This window comes from Scyliorhinus canicula, chromosome 22 (assembly GCF_902713615.1).
Source record: "Scyliorhinus canicula chromosome 22, sScyCan1.1, whole genome shotgun sequence".
Classification (NCBI taxonomy): Eukaryota; Metazoa; Chordata; class Chondrichthyes; order Carcharhiniformes; family Scyliorhinidae; genus Scyliorhinus; species Scyliorhinus canicula.
This window is the reverse complement of record NC_052167.1, coordinates 10,463,480-10,489,217: the sequence shown is the minus strand read 5'-3', so window position 1 is coordinate 10,489,217 and position 25,738 is coordinate 10,463,480. Positions and strand designations below refer to the sequence as shown.

The following is a 25,738-nucleotide window of genomic DNA, read 5'->3' as shown; positions in this document are numbered from 1 at the left end:
TTACCATTAATTTGGGGGCAGTTGGGGTTACCATTAATTTGGGGGCAGTTGGGGTTACCATTAATTTGGGGGCAGTTGGGGTTACCATTAATTTGGGGGCTGTTAGGGTTACCATTAATTTGGGGGCAGTTGGGGTTACTATTAATTTGAGGGCAGTCGGGGTTCCCATTAATTTGAGGGCAGTCGGGGTTCCCATTAATTTGGGGCAGTTGGGGTTACCATTAATTTGGGGCAGTTGGGGTTACCATTAATTTGGGGCAGTTGGGGTTACCATTAATTTGGGGCAGTTGGGGTTACCATTACTTTGGGGCAGTTGGGGGTTACTATTAATTGGGGGCAGTTGGGTTACCATTAATTTGGAGACAGTTGGGGTTACCATTAATTTGGGGGCAGTTGGGGTTACCATTAATTTGGGGGCAGTTGGGGTTACCATTAATTTGGGGGCAGTTGGGGTTACCATTAATTTGGGGGCTGTTAGGGTTACCATTAATTTGGGGGCAGTTGGGGTTACTATTAATTTGAGGGCAGTCGGGGTTCCCATTAATTTGAGGGCAGTCGGGGTTCCCATTAATTTGGGGCAGTTGGGGTTACCATTAATTTGGGGCAGTTGGGGTTGCCATTAATTTGGGGGCAGTCGGGGTTACCATTAATTTGGGGGCAGTTGGGGTTACCATTAATTTTGGGGACGTTGGGGTTACCATTAATTTGGGGCAGTTGGGGTTACCATTAATTTGGGGCAGTTGGGGTTACCATTAATTTGGGGCAGTTGGGGTTACCATTAATTTGGGGCAGTTGGGGTTACCATTAATTTGGGGCAGTTGCGGTTACCATTAATTTGGGGGCAGTTAAAGTTACCATTAATTTGGGGGCAGTTCGGGTTACCATTAATTTGGGGGTAGTTGGGGTTACCATTAATTTGGGGGAAGTTGGGGTTACCATTAATTTGGGGCAGTTGGGGTTACCATTACTTTGGGGCAGTTGGGGTTACCATTATTTTGGGGCAGTTGGGGGTTACTATTAATTGGGGGCAGTTGGGTTACCATTAATTTGGGGACAGTTGGGGTTACCATTAATTTGGGGGCAGTTGGGGTTACCATTAATTTGGGGGCAGTTGGGGTTACCATTAATTTGGGGGCAGTTGGGGTTACCATTAATTTGGGGGCTGTTAGGGTTACCATTAATTTGGGGGCAGTTGGGGTTACTATTAATTTGAGGGCAGTCGGGGTTCCCATTAATTTGAGGGCAGTCGGGGTTCCCATTAATTTGGGGACGTTGGGGTTCCCATTAATTTGAGGGCAGTCGGGGTTACCATTAATTTGGGGACGTTGGGGTTACCATTAATATGGGGACGTTGGGGTTACCATTAATTTGGGGGACGTTGGGGTTCCCATTAATTTGGGGACGTTGGGGTTACCATTAATTTGGGGGACGTTGGGGTTACCATTAATTTGGGGGACGTTGGGGTTACCATTAATTTGGGGGCAGTTGGGGTTACCATTAATTTGGGGCAGTCGGGGTTACCATTAATTTGGGGGACGTTGGGGTTCCCATTAATTTGGGGACGTTGGGGTTCCCATTAATTTGGGGACGTTGGGGTTACCATTAATTTGGGGGACGTTGGGGTTACCATTAATTTGGGGGACGTTGGGGTTACCATTAATTTGGGGCAGTTGGGGTTACCATTAATTTGGGGCAGTTGGGGTTACCATTAATTTGGGGCAGTTGGGGTTACCATTAATTTGGGGCAGTCGGGGTTACCATTACTTTGGGGCAGTCGGGGTTACCATTAATTTGGGGCAGTCGGGGTTCCCATTAATGTGGGGGCAGTTGGGGGTACCATTAATTTGAGGGCAGTTGGGGGTACCATTAATTTGAGGGCAGCTGGGGTTACCATTAATTTTGGGGACGTTGGGGTTACCATTAATTTGGGGGCAGTTGGGGTTACCATTAATTTGGGGGCAGTTGGGGTTACCATTAATTTGGGTGCAGAGCTGCTTTGGAAAGAGGTGCTGAGGGTAGATGTGGGCTTACTCCAGGTCTCAAACCTAGAATAACGAGCAGTGAAATGCAAAGGAGTAATGATCGGTTGGGGGAAGATTTGCTAGTCTGTAAAGCACCAAGGAGGTACTGAGACAACAGAATTTCAAAAAGTCTTTTCACTGGATGTGTGTGTCTGAAATCGACTTGGAACTTTCTGGAATCTCAAGCACAGTACAGGAGAAACTGATGGATTTCAGCATCCACCATTATGGCTGGGTTCCAGAAACATGTTAAGAGACAAAGTCAATGATACAAGACGATACTTTGAATGCGAGTCTTTGCAGGTAATTAAGTCTTTGCAGGTAGTTAAGTCTTTACAGGTGCAGACAGAGGGTTTCTGGAACCCACCTCTTCATTCACCTGAGGAAGGAGCTGCACTCCGAAATCTAATGATTCTAAACAAATCTGTTGGATTTTAACCTGGTGCTGTAAGACTTCTTACTGTGTCCACCCCAGTCCAACGCCGGTATCTCCACATCATGGTTTACTCTCTGAAATTAGGATTCTTTAGACTGTCAGTGGAGGCCTTGTGGTGCAGTGAGTAGCATCACTGCCTGTGAGCCAGAAGCTCTTTGTTCACCTCCCACCCCAGGCCATGATGGCCAAGGACGGTGTGTTCATAATGTAACCAAACAGGTTAAATATTACCCTGAAAATCCTTCTAACACATGCCCATGGCAAGTGGTAAGAGCTGGAAAGGATCCTGGTCTGCCATGTGACGGAGAGAATATTGGAGCCTCTGTCATCACTCTCTACAGCTCCAGGCTACAACATGTATGCAAAAGTGGATGTTACCACAGCAACTAAGAGAGTGAATTGTAACACACTCCACAGATGAGTGTATTTGCCTGAAAGCCTGAGAGTTTGGGGATTTTCCTGCAAAACAAAATTGAAAAATCTCTATTAGGTGAGATGCTTTAATGATCAGAATTCCAGTAATTAATTGTATCCCATAATCAAGTTTTGTAGCTCCTATTTATACTGTTGCTCTGTATGGAAATTGTTCTTGTGTAATTGTCATTGAGACAAGTTTTGAAAAATGATTGCGTCTGTAAAGCTGTGGTGTTTAGAATATTGTCCGTGATGGGTACACTGATGTTGTGCATGGCTTATCTCTTTCAGCTCAATGCCGATGTGGTCCCAAAAACTGCAGGTAAGTCCCAGAAACTAACTGCTGAGATGAGGAAATTCTCTGTTGTTTAAAGGTGAGCTCTTAATCTGAATGGCTTTGTTGCAGAAAATTTCCGTGTATTGTGCACGGGTGACAAGGGGTTCGGTTACAAGGGCTCGACATTCCACAGAATCATTACTAATTTCATGTGCCAGGTAAATGAGCAATGTTATTTTCGATCTAGTTGGGAATATCTCTTCACCTGTTTGAGTAAATGACTACATTACCTGTTTAACTTTCAATTGTTCAGGGTGGTGACTTCACCAAGCACGACGGCACTGGTGGGAAGTCCATCTATGGAGAAAAGTTTCAGGATGAGAATTTCAAACTGAAGCACACAGGACCTGGTAAGTCGTTTTTTTTCATGGTTGGGGTGGGAAAGGAATATTTTGAGGATGAGTTTGTTGGGGAACGTGGTGGTCAGATGCATAAAGTGGACGATCAGAAGGACAAGAAGATTATCTGGGGAGGTACAGATTGGAGCTTTCACATACGTGCTGCATGTCCTCCTCGTCCAAAGGAAAAGTTTGTTTGTATTCATGAAATAACTATTTTGTGGAATATCATCGAATTTTTGGAGTGTTTGATGTGTTTGTATCAGTGGTTTTTTTTACAGGGTAGTTGGGGAAAGAAAGTGATGGGGATAGGAAGGATACCAAGGAATGTGGTTGAGTTGGGGGAGGAAGGAGTGGCGGTTGGGGAAAGGAGAGTAAGAAGAGGGCGGAAGAGCGGGGAGTTGAGGATGAGGGAGATTTTATTCTCCTAACCGTATGAAGTTTGGCATGATATTAACAATGCCATGCTCAGAGGGAAAGGAGGGCTGTTTGGCTGTGGGGGTCTGAACTCTGATTATTTATGGAGAGTCGAGCTGGGGAGGGGGAAATATACTCAGGTGAAGCTTGGCTCACAGAGGTTGTTCAGCATTGCAGTACAAAGCATGGAAGCATCATATACTTTGATGGGGGGGAAAAGTTGAATTGCTAATGTGCAATGAGTCAGGGTAACTTGATACACTCATGACAAAGAACTCAATTTCACACTCCGTTTGATGGGAGAAGCGTGGGTTCAGGACGAGTGTTTTAATGCTGAATAAAGGAAGTTATAAAGGTTTAAAACCAAAGCTATCTTAAGTGAACTGGAAAACAAGATTAAAAGGTCGGACAATATAAACACAATGGCTGTGTTTTCATAGAATCATAGAATTTACAGTGCTGAAGGAGGCCATTTGGCCCATCGAATCTGCACCGGCCCTTGAAAAGAGCATGCTACCCAAGCCCACACCTCCACCCTATCCCCGTAACTCAGTAACCCCACTTAACTTTTTTGGACACTAAGGTCAATTTAACATGGTCAATCCACTTAACCCGCACATCTTTGGACTGTGGGAGGAAACCGGAGCACCCGGAGCAAACCCATGCACACACGGGGAGAACGTGCAGACTCCACACAGACAGTGACCCAAGCCGGGAATCGATCCTGGGACGCTGAAGCTGTGAAGCAACTGTGCTAACAACTATGCCACCATGCTGCCTATTTGTTAACTCTCAGCAAAGATTTATCCCAGTGAGAAAACCCTGAGAATCATATGTCGTCTGTGGCTATGTATTGAAAGGAACACTATTTAAAGTGGAAAGTTTAGAGGTTGGTGAGAAGATTGGTCAGATTCTAAGAACCAAAAAAGAATGACCAAAACAAACACAGGCAGAGGACGAGTGACAGTCAGCAGATAACAAAGAGTTTCTCAATGTATTTAAATCGAGAAAAAAGTAGATAAAGCTAGTGTTGGTCCTGGAGTCAGTCTGGGGAACTGATAATGGAAGGCAAGGAAACGGCAGAGGTATTCCTGTCTGTCTTCACTGCAAAAGACTTTGACCAGGATTTTAAGGTCATTTCCGCCCGGTGTGATATTGCAGGTCTGCCAAAGTAAATGGCAATTCGAATGGACCACTTCATTAGCCGGGGTGTGGGAGACATTCCGTGGCAGCGCAGTAAAACCGTGACTGTGGAAAACTTCTCATGGTTGAAAATCAAGAGTTCAGCTGGAGGGGGGACCTCAATACAATGCCCAAGGAAAAGGTCCCAAAGGCTGACCAGTCCCCAGGACCTGCTGGCCTGCATCTCCGGGTCTTTAAAAAGTAGCTGAGACATCGTCGTTGCATTGGTTATAATCTAAAATTCATTAGATTCTGCAAGGGAAATTTGGATGAAGAAACAAGGTAGGTGGATAAAGGGGATCGTGGAGATGTGGTGTACTTGGATTTGCAGAAGGCATTTGATACGGTCCCAGATCAAAGATTCCTAAATAATTTAGGATTATATACTGTAGCATGGATAAAACATTGATTAGCGAACTTTGGTGAAGGCACCTAATGTTGTCGATGACACCAAGATAAATCAGAAAGTAAGTTGTGAAAGTGTCTGCAAGGGATATAGACAGGTTTAGTGGGTGGGCAAAAGCTTGGTGGATGGAGTAAATTTAGAGGACACAATTTTTTTTTCAATTCAGGGGCAATTTAAAGTGGCTAATCCACCTACCCTGCACATCTTTGGGTTGTGGGGGAGAGACCCACACAGTCACCAGTCACCATGAGAATGTGCAAACTCCACACGGACAGTGACCCGGGGCCGGGATCGAACCCGAGTCCTTGGCGCCATGAGGCAGCAGTGCTAACCACTGCGCCACCGTGCTGCCCCCGCAGATAGAGTATATTATGGGAAATTGTGAACTTGAAAGCAGCATACTACGTAAATGAGGAGAGATTGCAGAACTCTGTGTAGAGGGATTTGGGTGTTCTGGTACATTAGTACGCAGGTACAGCAAGTGATTAGGATGGCAACCGGAACATTGGTGTTTATTGAAGAGGATGTAAAAGTAGCAGGTTTTACTGCAGCTGTTTTAGGGTCTTGGGACTAAGCAGGAATATATACAGTATTGGTTTCTTTATTTGGAAAACGATCCAAATGTGTTGTTAGAAGCAGTTCCAATAATGTTCAATTGACTCATTCCTGAGCTGAGGGTCTGGTCTCAGAACTTTAGCCGATGCCTATTGGAGTTCAGAAGAATGAGTGACAATCTTATTGAAACATATCAGATGTTGAGGGGACTTGATGGGGTGCAACTAGGAGGATGTTTAAACTTGTGTGGAAGACTAGAACTAGAGGATGCTGTTGTACGAATAAGAGCCATGGTGTGGAGATGCCGTTGTTAGACTGGGGTGAGCACAGTAAGAAGTCTTACAACACCAGGTTAAAGTCCAACAGGTTTGTTTCAAACACGAGCTTTCGGAACACTGCTCCTTCCTCAGATTCACCTGAGGAAGGAGCAGTGCTCCGAAAACTCATGTTTGCAACAAACCTGTTGGACTTTAACCTGGTGTTGTAAGACTTCTTCTAAGAATACGAGGTTTCCTTTGAAGACAGAAGTGAAGAGAAATGATTCCTCACAGAGGGTCGTTAGTGGAATTGTCTTCCCCAGTAAGCAGTGGAGGCCAGGTCATTGAATTTATTCAACGCTGTATTGGACAGATTTTTGATACTCAACAGAATTGAGGGTTATGGGGGTAGACGACTAAGCTGATTGTGGTCTCAACTCAGGTCAGCCATGGTGATATTCAATGAAATGAAAATTGCTTATTGTCACGCGTAGGCTTCAATGAAGTTACTGTGAAAAGCCCCTAGTCGCCACATTCCGGCGCCTGTCCGGGGAGGCTGAAACGGGAATCGAACTGTGCTGCTGGCCTGCTTGGTCTGCTTTAAAAGCCAGCAATTTAGCCCAGTGAGCTAAATCAGCCCCTCTGAGCAGGCTTGAAGAGCTGAATGGCCTACGGCATCTAAATCCTAAGTGTTGGGATTTTTCTGGTTTATTTTAGTTGGTCGGTACAATGCTAAGAACCTCATTCGGCTCTCTGGTCTGGGTGAAACAGGGATTATCTTTTTTATGTGGGAATCTAAAGTGAGTGAGTTATTTTAGGATAGGTTAATTCTTGCTCAGGTGGTGGCAGGAGAGGACTCCTCATCTGCTGAACACTAATATGGCCATGGGCAGCTTACATTTAAAAAACTTTATTTGCATTGTGCTGGAACATTTTCCCAGCAAAATGACAGAAGTTATGAGCAATGTGTTTATTCCATTGCACAGCACATTTCAAAGAACAATGCACCACAGGAACAGGCCGTTCAGCTCTCCAAGCCTGTACCGTTCATGATACTAACCTTGGCCAAAGCCCTCAGCACTTCCTTGTGCCGCATCCCTCTATACCCATCCTATCCATGTATTTGTCAAGATACATTAATGGCGTTCAAAAGGTATCTCCTTCTACAACCTTCCCTGGCAATGCGTTCCAGGCACTCACCACCCTCTGTGTATAAAAGAAAACCTGCCTCGCACATCTCCTCTAAACTTTGTCTCACAGACCTTAACGTTATGCTCCCTGGTGTCTGACCCCTCCAGCCTGGGAAAGAGTGCCTGTCCATCCACTCTATCCATGCCTCTCATAATCCTGTAGATCTCTATCAGCTCACCCCTCAAACTCCGTCATTCTAATGTGTCTATTCAGCCTCTCCATATAGCTAACAACCTCCAGACCAGGCAACATCCTGGTAAACCTCCTCTGCACCATCTCCAAAGCCTCCTCATCCTTCTGGTAGTGTGGCAACCAGAATTGTGCGCAGTATTCCAAGTGTGGCATTACCAAGGTTCTGTACACCAACATAGAACGATACAGCGCAGTACAGGCCCTTCGGCCCACGATGTTACACCGACATGGGAAGTCAAAAACTAAAGGCCATCTAACCTACACTATGCCATTATCATCCATATGCTTATCCAATAAACTTTTAAATGCCCTCAATGTTGGCGAGTTCACTACTGTTGCAGGTAGGGCATTCCACGGCCTCACCACTCTTTGCTTAAAAAACCTACCTCTGACCTCTGTCCTATATCTATTACCCCTCAATTTAAGGCTATGTCCCCTCGTGCTAGCCACCTCCATCCGCGGGAGAAGGCTCTCACTGTCCACCCTATCTAACCCTCTGATCATTTTGTATGCCTCTATTAAGTCACCTCTTAACCTTCTCTCTAGCGAAAACAACCTCAAGTCCATCAGCCTTTCCTCATAAGATTTTCCCTCCATGCCAGGCAACATCCTGGTAAATCTCCTCTGCACCCGTTCCAAAGCTTCCACGTCCTTCCTATAATGAGGCGACCAGAACTGTACGCAATACTCCAAATGCGGCCGTACCAGAGTTTTGTACAGCTGCAACATGACCTCATGGCTCCGGAACTCAATCCCTCTACCAATAAAGGCCGACACACTATAGGCCTTCTTCACAACCCTATCAACCTGGGTGGCAACTTTCAGGGATCTATGTACATGGACACCGAGATCCCTCTGCTCATCCACACTGCTAAGAATTTTACCATTAGCCAAATATTCCGCATTCCTGTTATTCTTTCCAAAGTGAATCACCTCACACTTCTCCACATTAAACTCCATTTGCCACCTCTCAGCCCAACTCTGCAGCTTATCTATGTCCCTCTGTAACCTGCAACATCCTTCCACACTGTCTACAACTCCACCGACTTTAGTGTCGTCTGCAAATTTACTCACCCAACCTTCTGTGCCCTCCTCTAGGTCATTTATAAAAATGACAAACAGCAACGGCCCCAGAACAGATCCTTGTGGTACGCCACTCGTAACTGAACTCCATTCTGAACATTTGCCATCAACCGCCACCCTCTGTCTTCTTTCAACTAGCCAATTTCTGATCCACATCTCTAAATCACCCTCAATCCCCAGCCTCCGTATTTTCTGCAATAGACGACCGTGGGGAACCTTATCAAACGCTTTACTGAAATCCATATTCACCACATCAACTGCTCTACCCTCGTCTACCTGTTCAGTCACCTTCTCAAAGAACTCGATAAGGTTTGTGAGGCATGACCTACCTTTCACAAAACCATGCTGACTATCCCTAATCATATTATTCCTATCCAGATGATTATAAATCGTATCTCTTATAATCCTCTCCAAGACTTTACCCACAACAGACGTGAGGCTCACCGGCCTATAGTTATCGGGGTTATCTCTACTACCCTTCTTGAACAAAGGGACCACATTTGCTATCCTCCAGTCCTCTGGCACTATCCTGTAGCCAATGATGACATAAAAATCAAAGCCAAAGGCTCAGCAATCTCTTCCCTGGCTTCCCAGAGAATCCTAGGATAAATCCCATCAGGCCCCGGGGACTTATCTATTTTCACCTTGTCCAGAATTGCCAACACTTCTTCCCTACGCACCTCAATGCCATCTATTCTAATAGCCTGGGTCTCAGCATTCTCCTCCACAACATTATCTTTCTCCTGAGTGAATACTGATGTAAAGTATTCATTTAGTATCTCACTTATCTCCTCAGCCTCCACACACAACTTCCCACCACTGTCCTTGACTGGCCCTACTCTTACCCTAGTTATTCTTTTATTCCTGACATACCTATAGAAAGCTTTGGGGTTTTCCTTGATCCTACCTGCCAAAGACTTCTCATGTCCCCTCCTTGCTCGTCTTAGCTCTCTCTTTAGATCCTTCCTTGCTTCCTTGTAACTATCAAGCGCCCCAACTGAAACTTCACGCCTCATCTTCACATAGGCCTCCTTCTTCCTCTTAACAAGAGATTCCACTTCTTTGGTAAACCACGGTTCCCTCGCTTGACCACTTCCTCCCTGCCTGACTGGTACGTACTTATCAAGAACATGCAATAGCTGTTCCTTGAACAAGCTCCACATATCCAGTGTGCCCAACCCTTGCAGCCTACTTCTCCAACCTACACATCCTAAGTCATGTCTAATGGCATCATAATTGCCCTTCCCCCAGCTATAACTCTTGCCCTGCGGGGTATACTTATCCCTTTCCATCACTAACGTAAAGGTCACCGAATCGTGGTCACTGTTTTCAAAGTGCTCACCTACCTCCAGAACTAACACCTGGCCTGGTTCATTACCCAAAACCAAATCCAATGTGGCCTCGCCTCTTGTTGGCCTGTCAACATATTGTGTCAGGAAACCCTCCTGCACACATTGTACAAAGAACGACCCATCTAATGTACTCGAACTATATCTTTTCCAGTCAATATTTGGAAAGTTTAAGTCTCCCATAACAACTACCCTGTTACTTTCGCTCTTTTCCAAAATCATCTTCGCCATCCTTTCCTCTACATCCCTAGAACTATTAGGTGGCCTATAGAAAACTCCCAACAGGGTGACCTCTCCTTTCCTGTTTCTAACTGTGAATTGCGCTTTCACGTATCTGATCGTCAGTCCAGAAGTAAAACACTCGAACACGTCAGTAACGAATATTCGTTTATTTACGGCCGGGACAAATCTCTAAGCAGTCGGGTAACTACCTTCGAGAAGTGCCAAAATCCCAGAATAAGGACGGTATTTTTATACATCTTACAGCTTAGGGGTGGTCCCCTTAAATTCCTAGATACACCTATGATTTGGCAAGGATCCAGAACATGTACATATATGGAATTATTCTTCGAGGTCGGGAGGTTATTTTTGACATAATCATTAGCACAAGTCACTATCAATATTAATACAAAGGTTTTTGTATCCCATGGCCATCTGGCTTATCTCATTCCAAGGCCCTTCCTTTTACATTTCAATGTTTATTTGTTCCAACTGGTCAAACGAGCTTAATTACGTTATCTCTGCAATAAAGTAACGGTTCCCATTCATTCCATTCTTTGCCTTTTTGACCTCTCTGCTTTCACAGATGCGGGTCAGGCCATTAAATGGAGCCTGGCTACACTCCCTATATTCCATCCCATAACCTCCTGACATCTTTGCTTTCACAGATGCCGGTCAGACACACTCCCTTTATTTCATCCCTTGACCTGTTGACATCTCTTTCACAGAGCTTTTCAGAACTGTTATATTAACCCTATCAGCGAAGTTCCAAATGAAATCCACTTCTACATAACCTCAGCCCATACTACCTCGGAAGAAGAGTCCCCATCTAGCATCCATTCTGCCACCGTAATACTGTCCTTGACTAGCAGCGCCACACCTCCCCCTCTTTTGCCCCCTTCTCTGAGCTTACTAAAACACCTAAACCCCGGAACCTGCAACAACCATTCCTGTCCCTGCTCTATCCATGTCTGTGAAATGGCCACAACATCGAAGTCCCAGGTACCAACCCATGCTGCCAGTTCCCCTACCTTATTTCGTATACTCCTGGCATTGAAGTAGACACACTTCAAACCACCTACCTGAACACTGGCACCCTCCTGCGAAGTCAAATCTGTGCTCCTGACCTCTATACTTTCAATCTCCCGTACCCCAAAACTACAATCCAGGTTCCCATGCCCCTGCTGAATTAGTTTAAACCCCCCCAAAGAGCACTAACAAATCTCCCCCCCCCAGGATATTGGTGCCCCTCAGGTTCAGATGTTGACCATCCTGTCTATAGAGGTCCCACCTTCCCCAGAAAGAGCCCCAGTAATCCAGAAATCTGAATCCCTCCTGCCTGCACCATCCCTGTAGCCACGTGTTTAATTGCTCTCTCTCCATATTCCTCATCTCACTATCACGTGGCACGGGCAACAACCCAGAGATAACAACTCTGTTTGTTCTCGCTCTGAGCTTCCACCCTAGCTCCCTAAAGGCCTGCCTGACATCCTTGTCCCCTTTCCTACCTATGTCGTTAGTGCCAATGTGGACTACAACTTGGGGCTGCTCCCCCTCCCCCTTAAGGACCCAGAAAACACGATCCGAGACATCACGTACCCTTGCACCTGGGAGGCAACATACCAAACGTGAGTCTCTCTCGCTCCCACAAAATCTCCTATCGGTGCCCCTGACTATTGAGTCCCCAATTACTAATGTTCTACTCCTTTCCCCCTTCCCTTCTGAGCAACAGGGACAGACTCCGTGCCAGAGGCCCGTACCCCATGGCTTACCCCTGGTAAGTCATCCCCCCCACAAGTATCCAAAACGGTATACTTGTTACTCAGGGGAACGACCGCAGGGGGTCCCTGCACTGACTGCTTCTTCCCAGTCCCTCTTACAGTTACCCATCTATCTCCAGTCTTTGGTGTAACTACTTCCCTGAAGCTCCTATCTATGACCCCCTCTGCCTCCCGAATGATCCGAAGTTCATCCAGCTCAAGCTCCAGGTCCCTGACACGGTTTTTGAGGAGGTGGAGTTGGGTGCACTTCCCACAGATGAAATCAGCAGGGACACTGACGGTGTCCCTCACCTCAAACATTCTGCAGAAGCCTTCCCTGACATCACCTCTAGATTAAAAAAAAACCAAGAAAAAGAAAAAGAAAGGAAGAGCTTACCAGATATTCCCTCAAACCCTGCTCCCGCTGAAAGGTAAGCAAACTTAAAGGCACTCACTCACCTTCACGACAGGCCCCTGCTCTCGCTTCCCAACGACCGTGTGTTTTTTTTTGGTTAGAGGAGGAGGTAAGGTGGGAAACACTGACAAAGTGTTTCGGGTTTAGCTGTCACTTGACAACAGCCCCTCCACAAACCACCTTCAAATTAGGCTGACCGCACTGCACGTATGCAAATTTCCCCAGAACAGCTGATCAGTAGCTCTGCTCTGCTGGATCATGAACCTGCAGCATGACTTGCCAGTTTTTATACTCTAAGCTCCGTCCAATGAAGGCAAGCATTCCGTAGTTTTCTTGACTACCTTGTCCTCTTGTGTTGCCACTTTCCAAGATCTGTGGTCCTGCACGCCCAGCTCTCACTGACTGTCTATATTCCGAAGAGTTTTGCCATTTACGGTATATTTCCCCTCTATGTTCAGACCTAAAAAATGCATTACCTCACATTTGTCTGGATTGAACTCCATTTGCCATTTCTCTGTCCAAGTCTTCAACCTATCTATGTGCTGCTGTGGCCTCTGGCAATCCTCAACACTATCTGCCACTCAACCAACCTTGGTGTCATTTGCAAACTTACTGATCAGACTAGATACATTTTCCTCCAAAACATTTATGTATACTACAAAGAGAGTCCCCAGCACAGATCCCTGTGGAATACCACTAGTCATAACCTTCCATTCAGAAAAACATCCTTGTACTGCTACCCTTTGCCTTCTGTGACCCAGCCAGTTCTATACTATCTTACCACCTCACCTCTGAGCCCATGTGACTTCACCTTTTGTACCAGTCTGTCATGAGGCACCTTGTCAAAGGCTTTACTGAAGTCCATGTAAACAACGTCCACCTCCCTCCCCATATCAATCATCTTTGTCACCTCCTCAATAAACCCGATCAAGTTAGTGAGGCACGACATCTCCTTCACAAAACCATGGTGTCTATCGCTAATGAGACCATTTGTTTCCAAATGGATATAAATCCTGACCCTGAGAATTCTCTCCAATAATTTACCCACTACCGACGTGAGGCTCACCGGCCTATAGTTTCCAGGATTATCCCTGCTGACTTTCTTAAACAGCGGTACCACATTCGCTATTCTCCAGTCCTCTGTGATCTCACCTGTAGCCAATGAGGATATAAAGATGGCAGTCAAGGCTCCAGCAATTTCTTCCCTTCCTTCTCTCAGTATTCTGGGGTAAATCCCATCCATCCCAGGAGATTTATCGACCTTAATATATGTTAAAACACCCAATAGCTCCTCCTTTTCGATGTCAACATCACCCAGACTGTCCACACTCCCTATCCAAGAAACATCTTCCACAAAGTAACAGCATTACAGGATGCCTCCTCCATTTGTACCCAATCTGTGTTGGGTTCTTGTACCCATCCCCTCACTTGTTCTGCCGTTGCTGCCCAGTGGTAGTATTGTAGGTTTGGTAGAGCCAGGCCCCCTCTGAGTTTCCCTCTTTGCAGTGTCGGTTTGGGAATTCTCGGGTTCTTGCCCCCCCACACAAACGCCATGATGAGACTGGCTATGTTTTGGAAAAAGGCCTTGGGGATGAAGATCGGGATGGATCTAAACAGGAAGAGGAACCTTGGCAGTACGTTCATCTTGATCCCACTAGGTGTGGGATCCATGCCTAGTCCCACGGTGGAGAGAAAAGTATCTCGAGCTGATGTTATTTGTGCAGACACTCACCCTCTACTCCTTATATTTACCCAGTCCACAAATCTTGGTCCAATCCCAAACTGCTCCAGAACTGCCACCAAGTACCCCCATTCTACCCGGTCAAATACTTTCTCAGCATCCAATGCCACAACCACCTCTGTTTCCTCCGCCGGTGCCATAACCACGTTCAATTCCCTTCTTTTAAAAAAAATCTTTTTATTGGCTTTTCTCATATTTAGAAACAGTTGTTACTTAAATATAGTACATTTTTCTTGCCGGCGCTAATTTTCTTTATTTTACAGAGAAGTTAGTTTTGTCCTTCATTTGACTCCCATTTTGCTGCCCTCTGGATCAGTCTTTGATAAACCACCCCCCCCCCCCCCCCCCCCCCCCCACCCCGGGGTTGTGCAGTCCTTTGGTTCTTGCCCCTCGTTGCCGGCCTCAAACAGGTTTCGGAACAGGCCGACGAACTGCCCCCAAGTACCCAGGAAGCCTTCCTCTGACCCTCGGGTTGCGTACTTAATCTTCTCCAGATGGAGAAATTCCGAGAGGTCAGCGAGCCAGTCTGCAGCTTTGGGTGGTGCTGCCAATCGCCAGCCGAGCCGGATTCTCCGGTGTGCGATTAGGGAAGCGAAAACTGGCTCCCTTCCCCATGTGTAGCCCTGGCTGCTCCGATACCCCGAAGATTGCCACTATTGGGCATGGCTTCACCCTCACCCCCACAACCTTGGACATTGCCTCGGAGAAGGCTGCCCAGAACCCAGCAAGCTTGGGGCAAGCCCAAAACATGTGGGTGTGGTTGGCCGGGCCCCTCTGGCACCGCTCACATTTGTCCCCCACCTCCGGGAAGAACCTGCTCATTCGGGTTCTGGTCAGGTGCGCTCTGTGCACCACTTTGTGCTGCATTAGGCTTAGCCTTGCGCAGGACGAGGTGGAGTTCACCCTGCTCAGTGCTTCGCTCCAGAGTCCCCATCGTACCTCTGTCCCCAGTTCGTCCTCCCATTTTTCTTTTATTTAAATGAAAATCGATTATTGTCACAAGTAGGCCTCAAATGAAGTCACTGTGAAAAGCCCCGAGTCGCCACGCTCTTGCGCCTACTCGGGGAGGTTGGCACGGGAACCAAACCGCGCCGCTAGCCTTCCTTGATATGCTTCCAAAGCCAGTGATTTAGCCCAATGTGCGAAACCAGCCCCCAGTCAGCCTCCCATTTTTTTCTGGTCCCGTCAAGTGGTATTCGGGCTCTGTCCAGTAGCTGTCCGTATATTTTCCCACATGGCCCTCCCCTTCTCGCTGCTTGTGCAAATCAGGTCCTCTAGTAGTGTGCTTTCTAGGGCCCTGGGGCACCCTATTGTCTCTTTGTGGAGGAAGTGCTTTATTTGGAGTGTCTCAATTCCCGTCCTCTTCATAGTTTCCACTTCCTAGTTAGTTTGTCGAGTGTTTCCAGTCTGCGCCTGATGTAGAAGTCCCCGACCGTCAGTGTGCCCCGTCCCGCCTCCATTTTTTGAAGGGGGTATCTAGCATGGCTGGGGGGAATCTGTGATTGCCGCAGATGGGGGCTATTGGGGACATTTTGTTTATCCCGAAGTGCTGTCTCAACTGGGTCCACGTTCTCAGCGTGGCCGCTACCACTGGGCTCGTTGTGTATCTTGTTGAGGAGGATGGAAGTGCTGCTGTGGCCAGGGCCCAGAGGGTTGTTCCTTTACAGAATGCCTCCTCCATTTGTACCCAACCTGTGTTGGGTTCTTGTACCCATCCCCTCACTTTTTCTGCCGTTGCTGCCCAGTGGTAGTATTGTAGGTTCGGTAGAGCCAGGCCCCCTCTGACTTTCCCTCTTTGCAGATGTTGATTTATCCTCCAATAGCCGCACCCAATCCAAATTCTTCAACTCCTGTCTAATTTTATTGTAATTTGCCTCTCACCAGTTTAGCAACTTAACATGAGGGTTGCCCTCATCCCTATTCAAAAGTACCGAAAACTTGCGTAATTGTGGTCGCTACTCTCAAAATGTTCCCCTACTGAAACCTCAACCTGTCCAGCCTCATTCTCCAATGCCAGGTCCAGTACTGCCCCTTCCCTAGTTGGACTATAGAATTTACAGTGCAGAAGGAGGCCATTCGGCCCATCGAGTCTGCACTGGCTCTTTGAAAGAGCACACTACCCAAGCCCACATCTCCACCCTATCCCCATAACCCAGTAACCCCACCCAACACTCAGGGCAATTTAGCATGGCCAATCCACCTAACCTGCACATCTTTGGACTGTGGGAGGAAACCGGAGCACCCGGAGGAAACCCACGCAGACACTGGGAGAATGTGCAGACTCCGCACAGACAGTGACCCAGCCGGGAATCGAACCTGGGACCCTGGAGCTGTGAAGCAATTGTGCTACCTACCATGCTACCGTGCTGCCCACTACCTACATATCACACCAAGAAGCCTTCCTGGATACACCTTACAAACTCTGTCACAGCCAAAGCCCCGAGCACTAAATGGGTCCTGGTCAATAAAGTGAAATTAAAATCCCCTACACAACAACCCTGTTACTTTTGCCCCTATCCAAAATCTCTCTGCCTATCTGCTCCTCGAACTCTCGCTGGCAGTTGGGAGGCCTGTAATAAACGCCCAACATTGTGATTGTCCCCTTCCTGTTGCTGAGCTATACCCAGATTGCCTCATTGTATGAGCCCTCGGAGATGTCCTCCCGCAGTCTGGCAATAGTATTCTCCTCGACTAGTAATGCTACTCCCCCATCCTTTTTACATCCCCCTCTATCTCTCCTGTAATATCTGTAACCTCCAACATTCAGCTGTCAATCCTGCCCTTTTAACCACATTTAGCCACAACATACTACTTCTAATAAGTGCTCTAAATTCATCTGCCTTACCTGCTATACTTCTGGTTATTGTGTCACTGCACGTGCACATTTGGGCGAACAATACTCCACAACATCCTTGTATGTTAGCTCACTCTCTGGAGTGAGTTTTAAATCCACAATCATCTGGCCCTGGACAGCTTTGTCCACAAAACCAAGGCTTACACTTATTAATGGCTTAAATGATGTAGACAGAGGGAGATCTTGTGTCGCTGTGACAGCTTCCCTACCTCTCGGTTTAAGTCCCACATCAGGATTGGTGGCCATGGAAAACTTATTTCTAATGGGTTGATTATCAGCCGTTAAATTCTTCCAATACGCCTGATGGCAGATGGTAAAGAGCAGCAGAGTTTCCAGCTCAGTCCTATTGCAGAAGGTAACAGTAAAGCACTGCAGTACTTTGCCAAGCAATCATGGAGCTATCTGAGAGATATCCATGGTCATAAATGCCTCTTGTGGCATGGCACTTGGAGGAGGAAGAGGATGGGGCGAGCTTGTGTAAACCCTACTCGTATTCCCATGAATTTAGACGGTTGAAGAATAGTATAGGAGAGAATGGATGCAGAAGCTATATCCTCTAATAGAGGAAACCAGAACAACACCAGAGCTATAGGACTCTTTCCAATAGCAACAGAAGCTAATATTAAATATTGATTATGTTCTATGGACAAACCATAATAAACAGTGTAGGGGTGGGATTCTCAGTTTGAAAGACTAAGTGTTGATGCTGAGACTGAATCAGTTGGCTTCCACGACAACACAATTGCCGCCGGTCCCAGAGCAATTCAGGAACGGTTAATGGACTAGTATATTCATCGTATGGAAGTCGGACGATTCCAATGAAAAACAGTGTCCGATTCACCGGAGTCGGGTTTGCCACTCGAGGCTGACAATCTGCAGCCGGATATTAGTACTCCACTCACTGTACACACTCACCCCAGCCAACAAGATGGCAACCCGAAGAGCGGCATCTCATTTGCGTAGGCAGAGCTGGAGACCCTGCTGGACGCCATGAAGGAGAGGCTGGCCACACTTTACCCTGGGGTGGGAAGGAGGTTGCCACCCACCGCCATGTACCGGACCTGGGCACCAATGACAGAGGTCATGAGCACCATGGGTCACACCACCAGGACAGGCCAGCAGTACCGTAAAAAGTGGCACGACCTCCTCAGGGCAGCCACCAGCACCGTGCCCTTGGCACCATCCCCGTCCCGCACACCCGTAAACCCCCATCCCCAGGAGAAGGCTGCGTACAACGCAGAGAGTGAGAGGAGACCGGAGGGGGAACCGCCAGATCTGCGGCCCCTCACCATCACGGAGTGGCGGTCACTGGACCTGGTCAGTGGGCCCCGAGAGAGGGCAAGCCGCAGGTTAGCATCTGGTAACCCAAGTGAGGCCCCGCTAACTAATAGGTTCCCCATGGCACGTGTGGCACCACCCCAACCCACAGTCCAATCTTGTATCATGTCTTGTGCCTTGAAGGGTCACCTGGTGACGAGACGTGCCCTTCTGGTATCCCTCGACCCCAACCGAAGAGGCCTGGTGAGTGGGCAGTGCCACACATGTCCCTGCTCAGCCAGTCTTCAACGTACCCATGCACAACCAAGTCCACCATCTATAAGGTCGCCCCCGCCAGCGCTACAGCTCCTGTCCCCACATATTCCCCTCTTTCCCCCATCCCTGGCAGCCGTCCCTGCCAGCAGTGATTCCTGTGGCTGGCCCTACCTATGCCAGCAATATGCTCTGCTGCCCCCGTCCGGAACATTCCTGCTGGAGCTCATGTGGAGCTCCTCCTTTGTGATACCCTGCTGCAGGGTGGGACCCATATGACCACTGTCACTCTGTGCAACCACGGGCCACAGTGGGCGGTGAGCGCAGTAGGATGGCTGCCTTGCAGATCTTGACAAAGGCAATTTGTGCCGGGACACCAGGCCCCGAGGGGGTCACCCGAACCCCATGGCCCATCCCCTGATTGCCCCCCCCTTCCCCCCTCTCCCCCAATCACCTCCACCACACAATCCGCAAGGCCGGAATCTTAGCCACCAACTTGGTATCCACTATCAATAACGATATTTGGCATTAGGACCCACACTGCTCCGGGTCTTTCTTCAGGATCAGAGGTATTTAGGCCGGCGACAACATAGGGGGGAGCTCACCCTTTTCCCTCGCCTTATTAAACGCTCTCACCAGCAATGGCCCCAGGTCTCCGGAAAATGTTTTATAAAAAAACACTGGGAAGCCGTCCAGGCCTGGGGCCTTCCCTGCCTGCATTGCCCTCATGCCCTCAATCACCTCCACCAATCCAATGGGAGCTCCCAGGCCCTCCTCCATCCTGGGAAATTCCAGCCCGTCCAAAAAATATCTCATTCCCTCCCCACATCCCCACCCCCGATGGGGGCTCTAACTCATAAAGCCTCCTACAGAACTCCTCAAACACCCCATTCACCCCCACTGGGTCCAATACCACTCCACTCATGCCATCCTTCACCCTGCCAATCTCCCTCGCTGCCTCTTGCTTCCTAAGCTGGTGGGCCAGCAATCTGCTCACCTTCCCATTCTCATACACAGCCCCATTGGCCCTCCACAACTGCCCCACTGCTTTCCTTGTGGACACCAGCCCAAACTCCACCTGGAGCTTCTGCCTCCTTCAACAACCCTGCCTCAGAGGCCTCCACGTGCCTTCTGTCCACCAGCATAATCTCGTCCACCAATCTTTTTTTTTCCATAAATTTAGATTACCCAATTCATTTATTCCGATAAGGGGCAATTTAGCCTGGCCAATCCACCAAGTCTGCACATCTTTGGATTGTCGGGGCGAAACCACGCAAACACGGGGAGAATATGCCAACTCCACACGGACAGTGACCCAGGGCTGGGATCGAACCTGAGACCTCGGGAGTCGTGAGGCAGCAATGCTAACCACTGAGCCACCGTTCTGCCTTATCGGCCACCAATCTTGACATCTCTGCTCGCTCCTCCTTCTCTCTGTGAGCCCGAATCAATATAAACTTCCCCCCGACTACTGCCTTGAGTGCCTCCCATAGCATGGCGGCCCAGACCTCACCTGTGTTGTTTACTTCCACCCCTGAATGTCAGCCCTCACCCGCTCCCCCCATGCACTCCATAAACCCCTTCAGCTCCTTCCCCACGGCCAACACTCTCCCCGATCTTGAACTCAACCGGTCCATCCCCGGATCAATGACAGCGTTAAAGTCCCCCCCCCCCCCCCCACCACTATAATCAGCCGGTGCAAGTCCAGATCTGGGATCCTCTCGCCTCATAAACTCTACATCGTCCCACTTTGGGGCATAAACATTCACCGATGCAGCATGACCACCATCGCCCTCGGGGGCTCACGACCCTGGGGCTTACGCCTGGACACCCTGTGAGCCCGGTCCACCTCCAATGGCCTGTCAAACGCATCTTCCTCGAGCATCTGCTCCAGCATCTTTCCCACATACGCACCGGAATCCAATCCCTCCTTTCCCTTTGGCAGCCCGACGATCCGGATATTCTGCCTGTGAGAACGATTTTCCAGGTCCTCCACCTTCTCCAACAACCATTTCTGCTGATCCTGTAAAATATTAATTTCCAATGCCATCGCAATGGATTGCTCCTCTTGTTCCGCCCCCAGCACCTGCAACTTTTGGATCGCCTGTCCCTGGGTCGTCACTTTCTCCTCCACCCGGTCGATCACCTCCTGAATAGAGGCCACCGCCCGGATCAGGTCCTCCGCACACTCCTCACAATGCCGGGCAAGCTTCTCATCCAAATATTTAACCCACTGATCCATCGTCCATTGAGCTGCCGTGGTCGAACTTTGCTTCTCTCCCATTGCATCCACAAAACTCTGAACTTCACTTCCAACCAACTTTTGATTTCTTCTTTAACGATTATTTCTTGGGTGCAGCTCCATAAAATAGCTCCTCTCACTTTTATCCACTTACGTTACAAAATTCCCACAGAAATCCAGCTTAAAAGCTGTTAAAAAAAACCACGAAGAGCGGGAGCTGCTAAATGTGCGACTGTTCACTCCATGGTAGAAGTCACTCCATGGTAGAAGTTGATAGATAGGTTTTTGATCAATAGGGGATCAGCAGTTATGGGGAGAAGGCAAGAGAATGGGGATGAGAAAAATATCAGCCATGATATAAGGTGGAGCTGCTGGAGTCACTGAAGGCTACCACCAGAGAGCTGATGGAGACTCAGACAGCCCAGGGGGCTGCGATCCGGGAGCTGCAGCAGCAGGCCTCCGATAGGGAGGATGAAGCCGTGGCAGGGAAGGGGGAGATGAACGAGGCGCTCCATAAAAGGTGGCAGGAGCGGTTCGAGGAGCTGGACAACCTGTCGAGGCCGAAGAATTTGCGGATCCAGGGCCTCAGGAGGGGCTGGAGGAGTCGGACCTGGCGGCCTACGTGGTTGTTGTCCTGAACTCGCTGATGGGAGCTGGGTCCTTCCAGGGGCTCCTGGAGTTGGAAGGGGCCCACAGAATTCTGGCTAGGAGGCCCAAGCCGAATGAGCCGCCGCGGGCGGTATTGGTGCGGTTTCACCGGTTCGTGGATCGTGAGTGCGTGCCCCGGTGGGCCAAGAAGGAGCGGAGCAGCAAGTGGGAGAACACGGAGGTGTGGATCTTCCAGGACTGGAGTGCGGAGGTGGCTAAGCGGAGGGCCGGGTTTAACTGGACGAAGGCGGTTCTCCACAGACGGAGTGTGAAGTTTGGCATGTTGCAGCTGGCGTGTCTGTGGGTCACCTACAAGGACCGGCACCATTATTTTGAGTCCCCGGAGGAGGCGTGGGCCTTTGTGCAGGCCGAGAAACTGGACTCAAGCTGAGGGTCTAAGATGGGGGATTTTGTATGATAATGTAATTGTGTTTGCTCTGTTTAATGCAAGATGTGGGTTGGCTTTCGGGTGGGTGGGGTGATGTCGTTATGTCTTTTTGTATGGGTCTGGTGGATGGGTTCGGGCAGGGAGGTAAACGGGGAGTGCGGGGTGCTGGTGGGGGTGACTGGCAATGGGAGTTGCCCTAGAGGAGGCGGGGTTGGGCAGGGCGAAAGCACGGGCTTTTCTCTGGTTTCCCGCACTGTGGGATGATGGGGACGGAGTCGGGGCTGAGAAGCGCGGGCCGTTGCTGGCTGTTATTGTCCCGCGCAAGAGCCGGGAGGGGGGGGGGGAGGAGGGCCTGCTGATGGGCACGAAGGAGGAGGAGTAGTCCCACGTGGGGAGGAGTCGGAGGTAGGGTGGGAGTCGCCGGGGTCAGCAGACGTTAGCTGGCTCATGGGAGTGCTATGAAGGGAGGGGCACAGATAGGAGGGGTCCTAGCCTGGTTTGGTGGGGGGGTACCAGGTTGCTGCTGGAATGGTCAGGAAGGAGCTGGAGGATGCTGGAGGGGGGAGTTGCCGCCATGGGGAACTGGCCGGGCGGGGGTCGCTGGTGGGCAGGGGATGGGTTATGGCTAATCGGCAGGGGAGGGGGTCAGGGATCCTCTGATCCGGCTGATAACCTGGAATGTGAGGGGGCTGAATGGGGCGGTCAAACGGGCCCGGGTGTTGCGCACTTGAAGGGGCTGAAGGCGGATGTGGCCATGCTCCAAGAGACACACCTGAAGGTGGCGGACCAGGTTCGACTGAGGAAGGGATGGGTGGGCCAAGTATTTCACTCAGGGCTGGATGAGAAGAGTCGGGGGTGGCGATCCTGGTGGGAAAGAGGGTGTTGTTTGAGGCGTTAAATGTGGTGGCTGTCAGTGGCGGGAGGTATGTGATGGTGAGTGGTAAGCTGCAGGGGGAGCGGGTGGTGTTGGTGAATGTTTACGCCCCAAATTGGGACAATGCGGGGTTTATGCGGCGTATGTTGGGCCGCATTCTGGACCTGGAGGTGGGGGGTCTGATCATGGGGGGGGACTTCAACACGGTGCTGGATCCCCCATTGGATCGATCCAAGTCCCAGACGGGTAGGAGGCCAGCGGCGGCTAAGGTGTTGAGGGGATTTATGGATCAGATGGGAGTGGTGGATCCCTGGAGGTATGCGAGGCCAAGGGCCAGGGAGTACTCATTTTTTTCCCACGTGCATAAGGCCTACTCGAGGATTGATTTTTTTTTTTGTCCTGAGCAGGGGGCTGGTTTCGAGGGTGGAGGATGTTGAATACTCTGCCATTGCCATTTCAGATTATGCCCTGCACTGGGTGGACCTCGGGCTGGGGGAGGAGAGGGACCTTGGTTTGGAGGTGGGGCTGCTGGCAGATGAGGAGGTGGCCGAGAGGGTTTGGGGGTGTATTGAGAGGTACCTTGAGGCCAACGATAACGGGGAGGTCCGAGTGGGGACGGTCTGGGAGTCATTGAAGGCAGTGACTAGAGGGGAGTTGATTTCCATCCGTACCCATAGGGAGAGGGCGGAGCAGAGGGAGAGACTGATAGGGGAGATGGTGAGGGTGGATAGGAGATATGCGGAGGCTCCGGAGGAGGGATTGCTGGGGGAGAGGCGTAGCCTTCAGGCCAGGTTCGACCTATTGACTACCAGAAAGGCGGAAGCTCAATGGAGGAAAGCACAGAGGGCGGTGTATGAATATGGGGAGAAGGCGAGCAGGATGCTGGCACACCAGCTCCGAAAGCGGGACGCGGCCAGGGAGATTGGGGGAGTGACGAATAGAGCTAGGAAGGTGGTGCGTAGGGGGTAGATGTTAATGGGGTCTTCGGGGACTTCTATGGGGAACTGTACCGGTCTGAACCCCCAGTGGAGGGGGGTGGAATGGGGCGCTTCTTGGACGAGCTGCAATTTCCGAGGGTGGAGGAGGGGCAGGTGGAGGGACTGGGGGCGCCGATTGAGCTGGAAGAGCTGGTTAAAGGGATAGGGAGCATGCAGTCGGGGAAGGTGCCGGGGCCGGATGGGTTTCCGGCCGAATTTTATAAAAGGTATGCGGACCTGTTGGGCCCCCTGTTGGTCCGGACCTTTAACGCGGCAAGGGGGGGGGGGGGGGGGGGGGGGGGGGGGGGGCTTTGCCCCCAACTATGTCACGGGCGCTAATCTCCTTGATCCTGAAGCGGGACAAGGACCCTCTGCAGTGTGGGTCATATAGGCCGATCTCGCTGCTAAATGTAGACGCCAAGCTGCTGGCAAAGATCTTAGCCACAAGAATAGAGGATTGTGTGCCGGGGTCATTCATGAGGACCAGACGGGGTTTGTGAAGGGAAGGCAGTTGAATACAAACGTATGAAGGCTCCTCAACGTTATTATGTTGCCGGCTTTGGAAGGGGAGGTGGAGATAGTGGTGGCATTAGATGCGGAGAAGGCTTGATAGGGCCTTTGATGGGGTTGAGTGGGGGTATCTGTGGGAGGTGTTGGAGAGGTTTGGGTTTGGGGAGGGGTTTGTCCGTTGGGTGAGGTTGCTCTATGAGGCCCCGATGGCGAGTGTAGCCACGAATAGGAGGAGGTCGGAGTACTTTTGGCTGTACCAGGGGACGAGACAGGGGTGTCCCCTGTCCCCCTTGCTCTTTTTGTTGGCAGTTAAGCCACTGGCCATGGCGTTGAGGGAGTCAGGGAACAGGAGGGGCCTGGTGCGGGGTGGGGAGGAGCATCGAGTATCGCTTTATGCAGACGACCTGTGGCGGACCCGGTGGGGGGGATGCCGGAGGTGATGAGGATTCTTAGTGAATTTGGGGGCTTCTCTGGGTATAAGCTGAACCTGGGCAAGAGCGAGTTGTTCGTGGTGCACCCGGGGAATCAGGAGATGGGGATTGGTAGGCTCCCACTGAAGCAGGCAGGGAAGAGCTTCAGGTACCTAGGAGTCAAGGTGGCTGGGGGACCCTGCACAAGCTCAACCTCACAAGGCTGGTGGAGTAGATGGAGGAGGAGTTTAAGAGGTGGGATATGTTACCGCTGTCACTGGCGGGGAGGGTGCAGTCCGTTAAGATGACGGTGCTCCCGAGGTTTTTGTTCCTGTTCCAGTGCCTCCCCATCCTTATCCCGAAGGCCTTTTTAGGAGGGTCAACAGGAGTATTACGGGATTTGTGTGGGCGCATGGGACTCCGAGGGTGAGAAGAGTTTTCTTGGAATGGGGCAGGGATAGGGGGGACTTGCGTTGCCCAACCTCTGTGGGTAGTACTGGGCTGCCAACGCAGCGATGGTGCGTAAGTGGGTAATGGACGGGGAAGGGGCAGCATGGAAGAGGATGGAGGTAGCGTCCGGTGTGGGCACGAGCCTGGAGGCGCTGGTAATGGCGCCGCTGCTGCTCCCTCCAACGAGGTATACCACGTGCGCGGTGGTGGCGGCTACCCTCAAAATATGGGGGCAATGGAGACGGCATAGGGGAGAAGTGGGGGGCTCGATGGAGACACCGATACGGGGAACCCCATCGGTTTGTCCCAGGGAGCATTGATGGCGGATTTCGAGGCTGGCACAGGGTAGTGGTTAGGAGGTTGAGGGACCTGTTCATGGAGGGGAGGTTCGCGAGCTTGGCGGAGTTAGAGGGGAAGTTTGGGCTCCCCCTGGGGAACATGTTTCGGTACATGCAGGTTAGGGCGTTTGCCAGGCATCAGGTGGAGGGGTTCCCCTTGCTGCCCCCACGTTGGGTACGGGACAGGGTGCTCTCGGGGGTGTG

General features: G+C 50.0%; 1 protein-coding gene across 1 annotated transcript in view; it reads left to right on the top strand.

The window, feature by feature from the left end:
- LOC119956174 (peptidyl-prolyl cis-trans isomerase-like) overlaps positions 1-25,738 on the top strand; it is a 29,411-nt gene that overhangs the window by 1,101 nt on the left and 2,572 nt on the right. The window contains exons 2-4 of the mRNA XM_038783102.1: positions 3,163-3,193; positions 3,278-3,366; positions 3,462-3,558. Of these exons, the coding sequence (XP_038639030.1) occupies positions 3,163-3,193; positions 3,278-3,366; positions 3,462-3,558 (217 nt within the window). The remainder of the gene's footprint in view (positions 1-3,162; positions 3,194-3,277; positions 3,367-3,461; positions 3,559-25,738) is intronic.